Below are 15205 nucleotides of genomic sequence, written 5' to 3' on the forward strand. Positions count from 1 at the left end.
TTATTTTTTTTATAAAAAGTCCAAGTTAATATGGGGGGAAAAAAATCTAAATCAAATTCCCGCTAATTTCTCAAGTTCGTTAGTATATTCGTTACTTGACTTGAGAGCGTGAGTTCATTTTGAGCCTATTCCACCTTCCTTCTCCTTCCCCTTGCAATGTCCTCTTACCATACGTCATCGACCCTGAAAGCAAATCTCGAAAAGCCGACCTCCTTCTTCGGTGCTCCGTTATGGACTCTGTTCCTAGCTTTAACTGCAGCGTTCATCACTCTCATGATTTTCATCGCTCTCTGCATTTGGCTCATCTGCTTTCGTCATCGCCATCCCGGAAAGCCATACGAGTCCCGATTTTCTTTGCCCGAACCAATTGCTTCCAAGCGTTACCGTCGTCTTCGTCACGATTCGTCATCCCTCGATAAGAGGCTACTCTCAGGCAATGTTGATGCCTCTGGAATTCTGATGAACTTTGACAGGTTCTTTCCACATGTCAGTGACGTGAGGGAAGATGGAGATTTAGAATCAATTGTTGGATGCTCACGTAGGAGTAAGAATGTTTTGGGTCAGAGTATGGAATTCAGCTTCCAGGAGATCATGGAGGCGACGAATGGATTGGCTAAAGAGAATGTAATTGACACAGGAGACCATGGAATTGTTTATCTCGGTTTGTTGCGTGATAATACTCAAGTGGCAGTGAAGATGCTAGTGAGCCACAGGTACATGTAATTGCAGAAAGGTATAAAAATGATTATTATATCGTTATATTTCTTTTGAATATCACATAAACTGATTAAAAAAGTTTGAATAACCCAAAAAAAAGTGCATATAATAAAGGTTGAAATTTTTTTATGCAATTTTATCCTGCTTCTTGGAATTCGTTCTAAGCATCAAAGTTTTACAGTGTCCGTGCATATATGCATGTGCACGGCGAGATTCTAGTTTTGCTAAAAAAGAGGTATTCCGCATGGACAGTATTTATCTATATTTGTGCGATCTGCATTTAGTTCTTACTTTTTTTCTCCTTCAGTTGCCAAACTGAGGATTTTGCACTGCAAATGGAGGTATTTGGATGCATTAGACACAAGAAACTGGTCCAACTGCTTGGATATTGTACTGAGGGAGGTTACAGGTGTGAGCTTCAATTATTATGAGAGTAAAGAAGCCTATGAATTATTGCTATTGAAGAATTTTTAGTATCAATATGTTCCCTGTCTATTAGGATGCCAGTGTCTGAATACGTAGATAATGGAAATCTGCATCAATGGCTTCACGAATTTCCAGGACAAGTCAGCCCTCTAGCATGGGAAACCAGATTGAATATTATCCAGGGTGTGGCAAAGGGGTGAGAATTGGAATCTCAAAACTCAAGAATTTTGTTTCCTTTACGGAAATCTTTATGCTTTTACATGGCTTGAAGACTACAAAATTTTGCAGATTGGCCTATCTTCATGAGGACGTTGAACCTAAGATTCTCCACGGAAGCTTAAAATCCAGTAATATTTTGCCTGATCACCAATGGAATCCCAAGATCTCTGATTTTGGCCTTACTTACCTTTTCACTGCTAATTGGACGCACGATATGATGGAAACATCAAGGTCAGTTTCTTTGCTTCACAAAATTCTCAGGTATCAGTTACTTTCATGCAATATCATTTCCAAGCAAGTTTAATGTTTCATGATATTTCAGTTATATAGATCCAAAAAGTCATTCCACTTTCGATTTCAGCGAGAGCAATGATATTTACAGTTTCGGAATTCTTATAATGGAGATTGTATCAGGAAGGATTCCTGTATATCGTAGCCTAGCCCAGGTAATCTAAGAGGATTTTCAACCCTATTCACTCAAAAGCATCCTTTATATGATGAATTTAGCATGATGTTTAAATTGAAGGAACATTTAGTTGACTGGTTTAAGTCCAAGATTGCAAATGAAATTATTGACGACCTGGTGGACTCAAAGTTGCCTGAAATGCCTCATTCCAAGGAACTCAAACAGATGATTTTGGTTTCTCTTCGATGTGTTGACCCTGATGTGAATCCGAAACTCAAAATGGGAGATGTCATTCGCATGCTTGAGCCTCGCGACCTGCTTCTTTCTAATGTAAGAGCAGCTAGTTCTCAAATGGTAAAAATTTACCAACTTCTGGTCTATTATATAATTTCCACTTCCTTTTTCTGAAGGAACGCGACATTGAAAGGGAAGTTTATGAATACAATAACTCGCCCCAAAGTCACCCTGCACCAGAATTAGGCGACAGTCCGAGATAAATACAGAAGGCCAAGTTGCAGCAGCAGTGATCACTGCGAGAAAATCGCAGGAAAAAAATATAATTCTGGTCTCAAGGACCTCTGACAAACTTAATTGGAAGAATTTTAGCTTATGTACATAAAGTTCTTGGATATAAGACTAAGCAATAGGATTCATTGGAATTGGAATGTTTCTGTGCAGAGATCCTAATGTGAACCCCTTCCTCTTGAACAAATTAACTTCAACCTTTTGCAGGTGTGAATATGTTTTTGTGCATGTGGGAGAATGTCATTGAAAACGATATATATATATATATATATAGTTTTTTTTTTTTGGGTTAAAGGGAAGATCCAAGGGGAGAAGATGATGAATAAGACAGAGACCTCTGAATTGGTTTTGGAGTCATGAATTAAATGCTTGCTCTTGTTGTCATGTTAACATTGAGAAGTGAAAGGGTGCGAAGAATGATTCTACCTTGAGCGAAGTCAGATTCTTTCATGCATGGATGATTCTTTTCAAGAGTCAGGATTGCTTGTTATGGGTCAATGCTAAAGTTTTTGGGGCAAAGCACCTGAAATTTTCTCCAATGAACACTCAATATTTTAAACTATTAGTTAAAGCAATTTTATCTTCAAAGAAATTAAACCGAAGCATTTTTGTCTTTGTCTTTAAATTCTCTATCGGTTTACATTGGAGTTTCAATTAGCATTTTTCAATCATCAATGTTAGGAATTTGACAACAAGGGCAAACATACTCCATTTTAATTAGTTTAAAGACAAAATTGTTTCAGTAAATAGTTTAAAATACTATGTGTTCCTTAAAGAATATTTTAGAGATAAAAATGCACATTTACTCTAAAGTCTTTCACATTTGTCTTTATTTTTGCTCTTATTATTTTTTAATTTGTAGTTAAATTATTATTTTATTTTTAACTGTTTTTGCCAAAAATTGACCAACACGAATCTATTATACAACAATAACACTGCAACAAGCTTTTAATTTTTAGTATATGACAGTCATAATTTATATGCTCTTTAAATGAAAGGAATAATTTTATGTGATAAAGCACAACAACTTCGCACTATAACTATAAAATAAATGAAACGCCTAAACCAAAGTAGGTCAAATTTCATTTAGTAATAAGATTATAACCGGCCGAACGTAGTATGAGTGATCCATGGCTTTACATAGTTTATAGCTTCTTTCGGCACCTTTACTCCCCCGTTACACTTTAATTTTCCTAAGCTCCAGAGTTGTTTACCAAAGTTCTGTGATATAACACAAGAGCCCAAACTTAATGCAAATATTCTTAGAAGAAAGTAACAGAACAAGTCTTCAACTGAACACTCTCAATGGGCAATCTGTCTTTTGGGTGAGGACAGTCAAAATTTTCTTCCTTCTCTGGCAACAAATTACAGGGCTTAGGAGTCACATCGCTTGTGAATCCCTCAACATCAGTGCAATTCCATTGGAGTTTCTCGGGCTTCTCAGTCAGTTTGATTTTCACATTAGAAATGCAGATTCCTGTAAAAGGATCACCAGAAATCCCATCAAGTCTTGCTGAGTATGTCACATTATCCGCTATAACATCTCTGTAGTTTATTCCACTTATCTTTGGGAGTGCTTTGGGATCAAATCCAGGATCTGGATGAGACCCATAAGAACCTGTCATCCAGAAAACATATTTCATAGTGTCTAAGGTCATTCCTTTCACAAATATGTCTTTCACATAAGCTCCTCTCCCAACTGCAGTTTTGATTCTAATAGCTGATTGAGTGTTGATTGCATTGATGTTTTCAGCCCTAACATCTTGGATGCCACCAGACATCTCGCTTCCTAAAGCGATCATTGCGCTATCTGGGGATATGCAGGTAAGCCCTCTGACAATGAGATGTTTAGTTGGCTTCCCAAATTTAATTCCATACTCATCCCAGCCACTTTTTACAGCGACACAGTCATCACCAGAGACAATGTAGCAATCTTCAATTTTAACGTTTGTAGATGAATCTATAACAAAAAGCAGGAAGAACAATGATAATTGGATGATTGCAGTTTTCGGCTAGTGCATATTGTCTCCACTTTTATTTTACCATGTAAAACAAGCACAGGCAAGCGTGTAATAGAAATAGCAACTAATTACCAGGGTTTATGCCATCAGTGTTTGGAGAATCAATTGGTGCAATAATGGTTAACCCTTGAACTATTATATTGCTGCATATATGAACAACCAGAGATTAAGAGCAATGATTATGAACATAATCAGTCCATAAAGATAATGAATTTGAAAGATTAATTATCAAACCTGCTGTAAACAGGGTGGACAAACCAAGAAGGAGAGTTGAGCAAAGTTAAATCAGAAATTTGGATTTGATCAGAGAACATGATCTCAATCAGGTATGGTCTAGTGACTTTCAATTCACCCTTGTGGAACTTCTCCCACCAATAAGAACCTTGCCCATCAATTGTGCCGTTGTTACCTAATTACCAAATTGCAACAGGTCAGGCAATTATCATCTTTGTATGTGACATGAACACAGTAAACAAAAGGTTGTCATTAATTAATGATGACTTGGTCTAACTGGTTACCAGTGATTACAACATCAGTAAGGTAATTTCCAAAAATGAGACTGCTAAGCCTTCCACCTGGTGCATCTCTTCCTCTGCCGTAAGATGGTAGCACAGGTAGTTCAGGCCATTCTGATTCATCCTGTCAATTTTGCTATGCTATGTTAGAGACATTCATAAAATTGTTTCAGTGCTTTTTTTTTAAACAGTTCAAAAATTGGAATTAAAAAAAAGAAAAAACATAACTTTGGATCTCTACACTTTACTTGAGTTTCGCTATAGGTTTTTGTACTTTTTTTGGGTATTCTAGATCCTTATACTTGTTTTTTTTTTTTTTAATTCTAAGTTCCTCCATAAGCAATGTTATAGGGGCTTAAGGTGCAAATGGAGAAAAGTGTATGGACATGGAACACAGGAAAAAAAGCGCAGGGCCTATAGCAAAACTCGAACATAGTGAAGGGAATAAAATTATATTTTCCAAGAAAAAAAAAAAGAATCTTTGACTTGGTGGAAGAACAAATGATCTTGAACTACTGTACCAAGAAATTATATTTCATAGGCAAAATCTTCCAATTTTCAAAAATCATTCAAGTACTTCATGTTCCATCATTTCAATCCCCCATGGTACATTTTTAACAATTCCCTAGATCTTGTGACCTTAAAAACTGGTGTTGGTATCATAGAGTGCATCAGAGTGGTGTATTAAAAATGAAATAACACTATTAGAATCTGTTTGAATTATCATAAAGTGAGATTAAGGAAAAGGTAAAGTTCACTTTCAAATCAAAATAAATTCATTTAACTCTTGTTTGGTTACTAGAAAGGAATGAATTGAAGAAAATCAAGATAAAAATAAAGTAAATCACAATTCTTCCCATGGTAAATATGATAAAAGTCATTAATATATGCTACAAATATGAGAATTATCACATCTTCCAAAAATCTCAGAAATCATAATTTCCAACTTCATGAACTAAATTACCCCTATCTCTTATGAATGTACTCACCTATCCCCTTTGATTATATTATTTTTATCTTTATTTTTTAATTAATTTCATTCTATTTCTTTTAGTAAATAAATGGGACCTTACATGCTAAATATTTGACAACAAAAGAAGAACAATGAGGATACCTGAGATCCAATAATGACGGCATCTTTATGGAGAAAAAGAGTGAAATGGCTGGTGAGATTAAAGCTGCCAGTGAGCCATTTGCCGGGTGGCACAATAAGCTGTGCTCCTCCATCAGATGCATATTGGCTCAGATGGCTGATAGCAGACTGAAAGGCCTTTGTGTTTGATGTTTTGCCATCACCAACCCCTCCAAAATCTGTCAACACTGCGCTGTGCTTCCTGCAGTTAATGGCATGATACCGTATCGTCTCTGATATTCTCACTGATTCTCTGCACTCTACTGATCCCAATATCACAATCACTGAGATTATCCCAATGAACTGTAGAAAAACCAGTGATTGTCAGATGTAATGGTTAATATGAAATGTTCCTGAAATGTCAGGTTCAAGAAAATAAACAAGTGTATCTAAGGATCATTATCATTACTATCAATATAACATCTATAACAAGTTGTACAATTCACGTGTCATGAAATGTGAAACTTCATGTAATGTACAAGGGACTTGGCTAGTTTCTCATGAAGCATTAAGCAAGTAACAATGTGGAGTGAGAACAAGACATGAAAAGTGAAAGGAAATAAAAAAACAGAACCTGGAGAAAGGGAAAGTGGTTTATGTATTACATTCAAAATGACAATGAGCATGAATCAAAGCATAACCATCGTTGATAAATATATCAGACAGGCTCCTAGGTATGGAAAGAGAATTACATAGGAGTTTCTGAGCTCTGGACGTAGCGACTTCATGGTCTGAGAAATGATCTGTAATGAAGTTCTAGTTTTCTGAGGAAGACACAGAAAAAGAAGGCATGAGCAATATATAAATATATATTTGGAGGGGATTTTTTTTTTTTTTAATGGAAAAGAGGATGTTAAGGATGGTGATTTGTGAATGCACCTGCAACGGAAAATTTTCTGAGCCTTCGATGGAAAAATATCATGACATTAATATGGTCCATTTCATGTTTTGAAAACATCTTTCTCAGTTTGTCTAATAATAAATCAAATCTAAAGGAGTGTATCTCGTCAGTGATATCGGATCCAAGATTTTAGTTCGTCTGTTCTCTTTTTTGTCAGAAAAATAAAGTTGCCTTTTAAATAAAAATGGTGCCACAGAAGAAGATACATGGAAATTATAACGATCAAATAATAAAAGTATATAATGATGTGCACTGAAACTACAGTATTCCGTTATTTTTGTTCATGCATGACCATTTGTCCCCTTGAATTTTGACCTTATGATTCGTTTGGATTTTGGAAATAAATAGATATCCAACTAAGCAAAGGACAGGCATAATATAATCAAAGTTATTTGTTTTAAATTAAATCAAGAAATTTAACTTTTTTATATATATTTATCCTATAACAAACTCATATTATTAATATTATTAATACATAAAAATTTATACTCTCTCCGTTAAAAAATATAAGTCATTTTTAGTCTTTTAAGGTGAATCATTGTCTTTTTTTCAAAAGTGCCCTTATTAATAATAACTTTATATTTATTATAGGGTGTTTAATAGGGGTAAATATGAAAAGATAGGGTTAGTTTAAAAACAGGTAACTACTTTATTGGGGGTGAGATTCGATTAAAAATGTCTTATATTTTTGAATAGAGGGAGTATGTCTTAGTCAATAAAAAAAATGCATGTGTCTTAATTTAATTAAATAAAAGCATATTAAATATATAAGACTAAATATTCAAGAAATTTTTTTGCATGAACTCAATGTACAAATATGTCATGTTATACCAATTTAATCAAATAAAATCTTATGTGCCATTATTTTTAGAATATAGTATATCTTTAATTTCTTGTTATGTTTCCATCCAAAAATTTGAATTACACTTTTTTGTTTTGTTTTTATGTGTCATTATTTTTAGAATATAGTATATCTTTAATTTCTTGTTATGTTTCCATCCGAAGATTTGAAATACAATTTTTTTTTACTAACAATTCTTTCTATTGGAAGCAGTCATGTTCAAGATATGATCAGGTACTCTCTGCGCGCGCGTGCGCTCTGTAGTCTGTCAAATTAAAATGTCCCAAGTCATTTAAATAAAATTTTATGTAACATTATTTTAATTGATTTTATTCTTATAACATAATATATATTTAATTTATTATATTTTTTCTTTCTACTATCATTAATATCATAATCAATGGCAAAACGGGTGCGCCATGTTATTTATCGTCTGTTTAATAAAAATATGATATTTAATTAGATGACATTGAATATAAACTGATTATAATATTAATGATAGAAAAAAAATATAATAAATTAAATATGCATTTTATTATAAAAATAAATTTGAAATACTTTAACAATACCTTTTTTATTCATGACTATAATTTTTGCTATTGACTTCTGGAATTTGATTCTTTTAGAAAAATGTTCTCTTTTTAAGTAATGAATAGTATAACTTGCCATAACCTTTTCGAAATTAAAAAATTGCTATAACTTATTACTATTTTAAACTCAGCACAATATATGAACCTAACCATTTACTAAAAATAAAAGAACTAATTTGAGATTTTGAAATGGAGTTTCTTTGCCTACTTAAATGCTTAATCTTACGCAATCTTTCATAATAATTTTAAACTTTGATCTGTCAGTGTAAATATTTTCATCTTGAAACCCTCAAATGTGAGAAAAAAAACTCAAGATTATTTATATTGTTAATACGGTGTATAAGTACCACTTTATGAAGCATCGATATTTTAAATTGTCTCACATATTTATATCGGTATTATGTCTGATACTAATACTCAATGATACTTTTTCATATGCATCCATAAAATATCAAAATATTATTTTTAATTTTAATACATATCCAATATTTTTAGATTGTGAATTGATACTTTAAAGCTAATACTTTGAGGCTATTTTTAAGAAATTAAATTTTATTAAATATTGCAACATTAATTTTTTTTGTTTCTAGTATATTTCTGTGATTTACTTTTAAAGTCAAAAGTTGAATTTTCCTTAAAAAATAAGTTTTATATATAATAAAAGGATAAAGATTATATTTTTTAATTATAAAAATGTATGAATATAATCTTTTGGCATATAAACCCTAAGTAAGAAACTATTAGTAGAGACTAAGTGGTAGGTAATTAGGTAGAGATTAAATAAAAGTATAATTAATAATTATGTTTTGCTTGGTATTATTATAAAGAACTACTCCCTCCGTTTAAAAATATAAGGCATTTTTTGAGGAGCTGAATGTTAAAAAATGTAAAGCATTTTTAGTATTTTCAGATGCAATTATTGCTTTTTTTTAAAAATTTTTTCTATTGATGAATGACTTTATATTTATTATAGGGTATTTAATGAGGATAAATATAAAAAAAATAGAATTAGTTTAAAAGAAGGTAACTACTTTATTAAGGAGCGAGATTCGATTAGAAATACCTTACATTTTTTAACGGAGGGAATATATATATGTCAGGTTGGATATTTTTTAAGTTGAAATTATATTTTTAACGTTTTTACGATTTTTTTATAAATATATTTGCCTATATCCAAATATATCATATCTTATATTTTTTAAAATAAAAAGCATTGACGTATCGCATCCGACATGTATATCAGCATCTGTGCAATATAGGTATTACTATTTAAAGAGGAAAAAAAAAAAGAAGCATATATGTGATCATCTTTACACTAATAACAGATGGGTTATAACTTATAATCAATTGAAACCAGTGAAATTCTACACACTCCGCTAAAATGATGGAATATTGAAACTAATCTAACAATTGAACCACCAGAAACAAACATGGCAGAACTGAAAAAAAAGGTTTCACAGACTTGGTAAAGAATCAACACTGAACCTAATATCATTTGCCATAATGGCACTAAAGACTGCGATATGGTTGAGTAGATCTTAGCTAAAAGTTAGAGAGTAATCCTCATACTAATACCGGAAATTTAATAGTGAAATGAAGACAAACTGAACAAGTAGAATGAGTAAAGTGTAAAGATAAGCTTCATTAACCCTACAGTTCATGTGAAACAGTTTTTTTCCTTTCCTTTCCTTTTCTTTTTGTGTTTTTGATAACAAAAAGTAGCAAAACAGTGCTACCTAACCAAACTCCCTAGTGAGCTGATCAGGCCAATCTGAGACAACCAGCCTATGAAGATCATCAGGCGGTTGAATAATCCTATGCAAACCAGGTGAACCCTCATGCCTTGTTTAGCAAGAAAATCTGCCGCTTTGTTATGAACTCCCCCAATAAATTGAATCTTCACCTCCCACTCTCCATTAAGAACTTGACGAGTCTCGATAATCAGATCATAATCATGATATTCTGGGTTCGGCTCATGTTGCAATACAGCCAACGCATCGGTAGAATCAGTCTCAAGCTGAATCTTTCGACTACCACAATGCCATGCCAGTTTGAGCCCAAGCAAGCACGCCCATCTTTCCGCTGTCAAACAGTTGTCTCCATTCAGTCTAGAAATGAAGCCATGCAAAAATTCACCTTGGTCCCCACGTATCAGTCCACCACAAGCTAGAACATTAGTTGAGAAGGCATAAGCACCATCTACATTAACTTTCACCCCACCCATAGCCGGTGGTCTCTACCCCTCCAGTCTATTCCCAACTCTGACGATAGTAGAGGTATGCCTATTCAAACTACTATGGGCTTCATCAGCAGCAGACGACATGGCTCTGGTATGCGTCACAATATCATCCAAGCAAGTTAGCTAGCTTATGGTCAAATGTAAATCTATTACGTCTCTGCCAAAGACCCCAACCTATGATCGTAAACATCACTCCCCACTCCGTCTTCGAGGTACGACTCCTCGCGGAGATATTGCTAACAATCCAGCCTTTCAGGTTATGGGAAAAGAAACGAGTCCACGCAGATCGAGGGATAAGTCTTCTCCACAAGAGTTGTATATGACCACAGTCACGAAGGGAATGAAGCACTCTCTCTGTTTCTTCATTGCACATAGGACATCTCCTATCATTACTGAGGCTACGTCGTAGTCTGGCATGATTAGTAAGTAACCTGTCACGATAAGCCAGCTACAAAAAAGTTCGACATCGAAGTGGGGCTCTAACCTTCCAGATTTTCTCCCATCCAATATGTCGTTCATCAGAGGTAATCATCTTATACGCAGATTTTACCGAGAATAACCCATTCTTCTCCCCACGCCATCTAACCTTCCAGTTTTTTCCTTTTCACTTCACGTAGAACAAGTAGTTGCAGCTGAAACACTTTCACAACCTCCAACACTATATGGAACTTAATCATGTTGCTTGTAATTTGTCCACTTAAACCACTGAAATAAAGTCTTCTATATATTTCTACCGCAAATATTTATGAGAATGATCTATACTTCTGTGACCATGCGTTATATATATATATATATATATATTGGGTTCAGGGGAACTGAAGAGCATATCATTTATGCAGTTTCCACAGGAAGGAGACAACTTTTAAAGCCTTTTATCAGATAAAGAGTGATAGCATAAATGATTCTTTTCAAGAGTAAGGATTGTTTGTTATTGATCGATGTTTTTCAGATTTTTCTTTATTTTTACTCTATTATTGTTTTTTAATTTATCGTTAAATATAACTTCTTTTCGTATTTTTATTTTAAATAAAATATGAAAATAAAAATGCAGGCCGTCAAAATTAAAAATTTCCCCACCAAAATCCATTGATAATAACTCTACAACCTTTTTTCCGATTCAGTATATGGCAATCATAACTTATAATATCTTCTAATTTATAATATCCTCTTAGATAGAAGTATAATACCAGAGCCAACTTTTAAAGCGAAATACTCTTAGTAGAAGAGAGTACTAGAACAAGTCTTCAACTGAACACTCTCAATGGGCAATCTGTCTTTTGGATAAAGGCAGTCAAATTTCTCTTCCTTCTCTGGCAGCAGATCACAAGGCTTAGGAGTCACATTGCTTGTGACACCCTCAATATCAGTGCAATTCCATTGGAGTTTCTTTGGCTTCTCTGTCAATTTGATATTCACATTAGAAATGCAGATTCCCGTAAAAGGATCACCAGAAATTCCATCAAGTCCTGCTGAGTATGTCACATTATCTGCTATAACATCTCTGTAGTTTATTCCACTTATCTTTGGGAGTGCTTTGGGATCAAATCCAGGATCTGGATGAGACCCATAAGAACCTGTCATCCAGAACACGTATTTCATAGTGTTTAAGGTCATTCCTTTAACAAATATGTCTTTCACATAAGCTCCCCTCCCAACTGCAGTTTTGATTCTAACAGCTGATTGAGTGTTGATTGCATTGATGTTTTCAGCTCTAACATCTTGGATGCCACCAGACATCTCGCTTCCTAAAGCAATCATTGCGCTATCTGGGGATATGCAGGTAAGCCCTCTAACAATGAGATGTTGAGTTGGCATCCCAAATTTAATTCCATACTCATCCCAGCCACTTTTTACAGCGACACAGTCATCCCCAGAGACAATGTAACAATCTTCAATTTTTATGTTTGTAGATGAATCTATTACAAAAAGCAGGAAGAAAAATGATAATGAGATGATGGGAGACTTCAGCAAGTGCAGATTTTGTCCACTTTCATTGCCATGTGAAACAAGAAGAGACATGCATGTAATAGAATTATCAACAAATTACCAGGGTTTATGCCATCTGTGTTTGGAGAATCAACTGGTGCAATTATGGTTAACCCGTGAACTATTATATTGCTGCATTTATAGACAACCAGAGAACAAGAGCAATAATTATGAACGTAATCAATCTATGAGATGTTTGAACATAACGAATATGAAAGATTAATGACCCAACCTGCTGTAAATAGGATGGACAAACCAAGAAGGAGAATTAAGCAGAGTCAAGTCAGAGATCTGGATTTGATCAGAGAACATGATCTCAATCAGGTATGGTCTTGTGACTTTCAATTTACCCTTGTGGAACTTCTCCCACCAATAAGATCCTTGCCCATCAATTGTCCCATTGTTACCTAATTACCAAATTGCAACAGGTCACTGTAAATACCACTATATATGACATGAACATAGTAACAAAAGGCTGTTGTCATTAATTAATGATTAAGAAACTGATCTAAGTAGTTACCAGTGATTACAACATCAGTAAGGTTAGTTCCAAAGATCAGACTGCTAAGCCTTCCATTTGGTGCATCTCTTCCTCTGCCATAAGACGGTAGCAAAGGTAGTTTAGGCCATTCTGATTCATCCTGCCAATTTTACTATGCTATGTTAGAGGTAGTATTTTAAAATTTTTAGTTAAAAGGAGGGAGAATTACGTTAAAGTCCCATATAAAAAAATTAATCATTACAAGGCCCATTTATAACTGAACTAAGGTCATTGACAATACAATCAGCTGTCAATGGCCTTAGTTCAGATATCAATAAACCTTATATTGATTTTTTTTTTTTTTGTATGGGGCTTGGATGTAATTCTCTCTAAAAAAATATTTGACACAATAAGAGAACAAGTTACACTTAACTAATATAACAAGAAACCATATTTAGATTGACAAACTTTCAATGGTCAAAGATCGAGTACTTCACATTGTACCATTTTAATCCCCCCCTAGTATATTTGACTGTAAAATATTTCGTTCATATGCTAAAAAAATTGACAACGAAAGAACAATGAGGATACCTGAGATCCAAGAATGGCAGCATCTTTATGGAGAAAAAGAGTAAAATGGCTGGTGAGATTAAAGCTGCCAGTGAGCCATTTGCCAGGTGGCACAATAAGCTGTGCTCCTCCATCAGATGCATATTGGCTCAGATGACTGATAGCAGACTGAAAGGCCTTTGTGTTTGGTGTTTTGCCATCACCAACCCCTCCAAAATCTGTCAACTTTGCACTGTGCTTTCTGCAATTAATGGCAGAATACTCTATCTTCCCTGATCTTCTCACTCTGCTCTCTACTGATCCCAATATCACAACTATTGAGATTATCCCAATAATCTGTTGAAAAATAAGACATTGTTAGATGCAACGGGTAACAAGATTTGTTTCTCACATGTCAGGTTCAAGAAAACAAAAAGTGCATGTAAGAATCATTGTCATTATCATGAATATAAAATTTATAACAAGTCATGAACAATCAAACTTCATATGAGGAACTTGGCTAGTTTCTCATGAAGCGAGTAACATTGCGGAATGAGAACAATACACATGAAAAGGGTTCATGAACAAAGTGAAAAGAAATCTAAAAACAAAACCTGGGGAAACGAAAAATGATTTATATTATACATTAAAAATGACAGTGACCATGAATCAAAGCATAATCATAGCCGATAAATATATCGGACAAGCTCCAGCGAACGGGAAGATAATTACATAGGAGTTTCTTTTCTCTAGACATAGCGATTTCATGATCTGAGAAAGTATCTGTAATGATGTTCTAGTTTTCTGAGGAAGACACTGAGAAAGACGAAGGCATGCGCAATTTACAAAAGAGGATTTGAGGATTGTGATTTGTGAATGCACCAGAAACGGAAAATATTCTGAACCTTTTATAGAAAAATCTCATGACATTAATAGTAATGTGGTCAAATTCATTTTTTTAAAAAAAATCTTTCTTAGTTTGTCTAATAAATCAAATCTAATGGAGTGTATATCGTCCGTGGTATATTATCCAAGATTTTAGTTTGTTTGTTCTCTTTTTACAGAAAACTAAGTTGTTTTCGGAATCAATATGACGTCGAACTTCGACGTAACGATCAAATAATAAAAGTACATAATGACGTCCATTGAAAGCACAATGCATCTGTTTCAGGTATGTTCATGCATGACCGTTTCGCCCTTTGAATTTTGACTAACACTTCGTTTGGAAATGGATGGATATCTTATCCCAACAACTCTAAATAAATTGAAGGTCCAATCAGCTTTTTGATTGATTATGGAAATGCTTTCAAACGATGGTCAACTCTTTTTATTGCAAACAATTTTTTGGGCCATACATTAAAATATAATAATTATTTTATAATTGGGAAAGTGTCAATTTGGGAACTATTTTAATGCATACAAAAAAAGCATTAGTTCGAATAGTAAGAGTGATGACCATTTAAATACAAAGTATTAAATTTGATTTTCTATAAATACAAAAAATACCTTTAAGATAGCCAGTAGCTACCATCCGTTTGCAGCTCAACCTAATCTGAACTTAAATTAGTTGAAGTGTAATTTGACTTTGAAAAAAGATGTTATGGACAAAAAAGCCCATACATGATTGGAGAATAGGCGGTTTTGAAAATCAAAAGAT

The 15205-nt window shown here is 33.9% G+C and overlaps 3 protein-coding genes across 8 annotated transcripts; 1 reads left to right on the plus strand and 2 right to left on the minus strand.

Moving 5' to 3' along the window:
• Window positions 1-133: 133 nt before the first annotated feature.
• On the plus strand, window positions 134-2503 carry LOC129293787 (probable serine/threonine-protein kinase At1g01540). Of its 6 annotated transcripts, none has more exons than XR_008589216.1 (7): window positions 134-713; window positions 1025-1126; window positions 1217-1339; window positions 1432-1593; window positions 1685-1808; window positions 1899-2098; window positions 2179-2503. XR_008589216.1 is itself a non-coding variant. In XM_054931893.1 (7 exons), the coding sequence occupies exons 1-7, from the start codon at window positions 157-159 to the stop codon at window positions 2263-2265; spliced, it is 1356 nt and encodes a 451-aa protein (XP_054787868.1). In that variant the 5' UTR covers window positions 134-156; the 3' UTR covers window positions 2266-2503. The 6 variants fall into 6 exon arrangements, 4 of the variants coding, with proteins under 4 accessions (XP_054787868.1, XP_054787867.1, XP_054787870.1 ...); XR_008589217.1 differs by having other exon boundaries at window positions 1724-1808; XM_054931893.1 differs by having other exon boundaries at window positions 1432-1623; window positions 1724-1808; window positions 1889-2098.
• Window positions 2504-3539: 1036 nt separating this feature from the next.
• On the minus strand, window positions 3540-6715 carry LOC129291970 (probable polygalacturonase). The gene is made up of 6 exons (XM_054929459.1): window positions 6654-6715; window positions 5944-6264; window positions 4833-4953; window positions 4549-4723; window positions 4387-4457; window positions 3540-4253 (listed from the first exon to the last, which is right to left on the minus strand). Exons 1-6 carry the CDS (start codon window positions 6687-6689, stop codon window positions 3556-3558), a joined length of 1422 nt encoding a protein of 473 aa, XP_054785434.1. The 5' UTR covers window positions 6690-6715; the 3' UTR covers window positions 3540-3555.
• Window positions 6716-11428: 4713 nt separating this feature from the next.
• Window positions 11429-14403, minus strand: LOC129293881 (probable polygalacturonase). The gene is made up of 6 exons (XM_054932004.1): window positions 14281-14403; window positions 13591-13905; window positions 13039-13159; window positions 12751-12925; window positions 12580-12650; window positions 11429-12448 (listed from the first exon to the last, which is right to left on the minus strand). Exons 1-6 carry the CDS (start codon window positions 14314-14316, stop codon window positions 11748-11750), a joined length of 1419 nt encoding a protein of 472 aa, XP_054787979.1. The 5' UTR covers window positions 14317-14403; the 3' UTR covers window positions 11429-11747.
• Between the last annotated feature and the right edge of the window lie 802 nt (window positions 14404-15205).

The sequence above is a fragment of the Prosopis cineraria genome, unplaced genomic scaffold (genome assembly GCF_029017545.1).
Source record: "Prosopis cineraria cultivar Desert tree isolate PC_DT_omini unplaced genomic scaffold, ASM2901754v1 PC14, whole genome shotgun sequence".
Lineage (NCBI taxonomy): Eukaryota > Viridiplantae > Streptophyta > Magnoliopsida > Fabales > Fabaceae > Prosopis > Prosopis cineraria.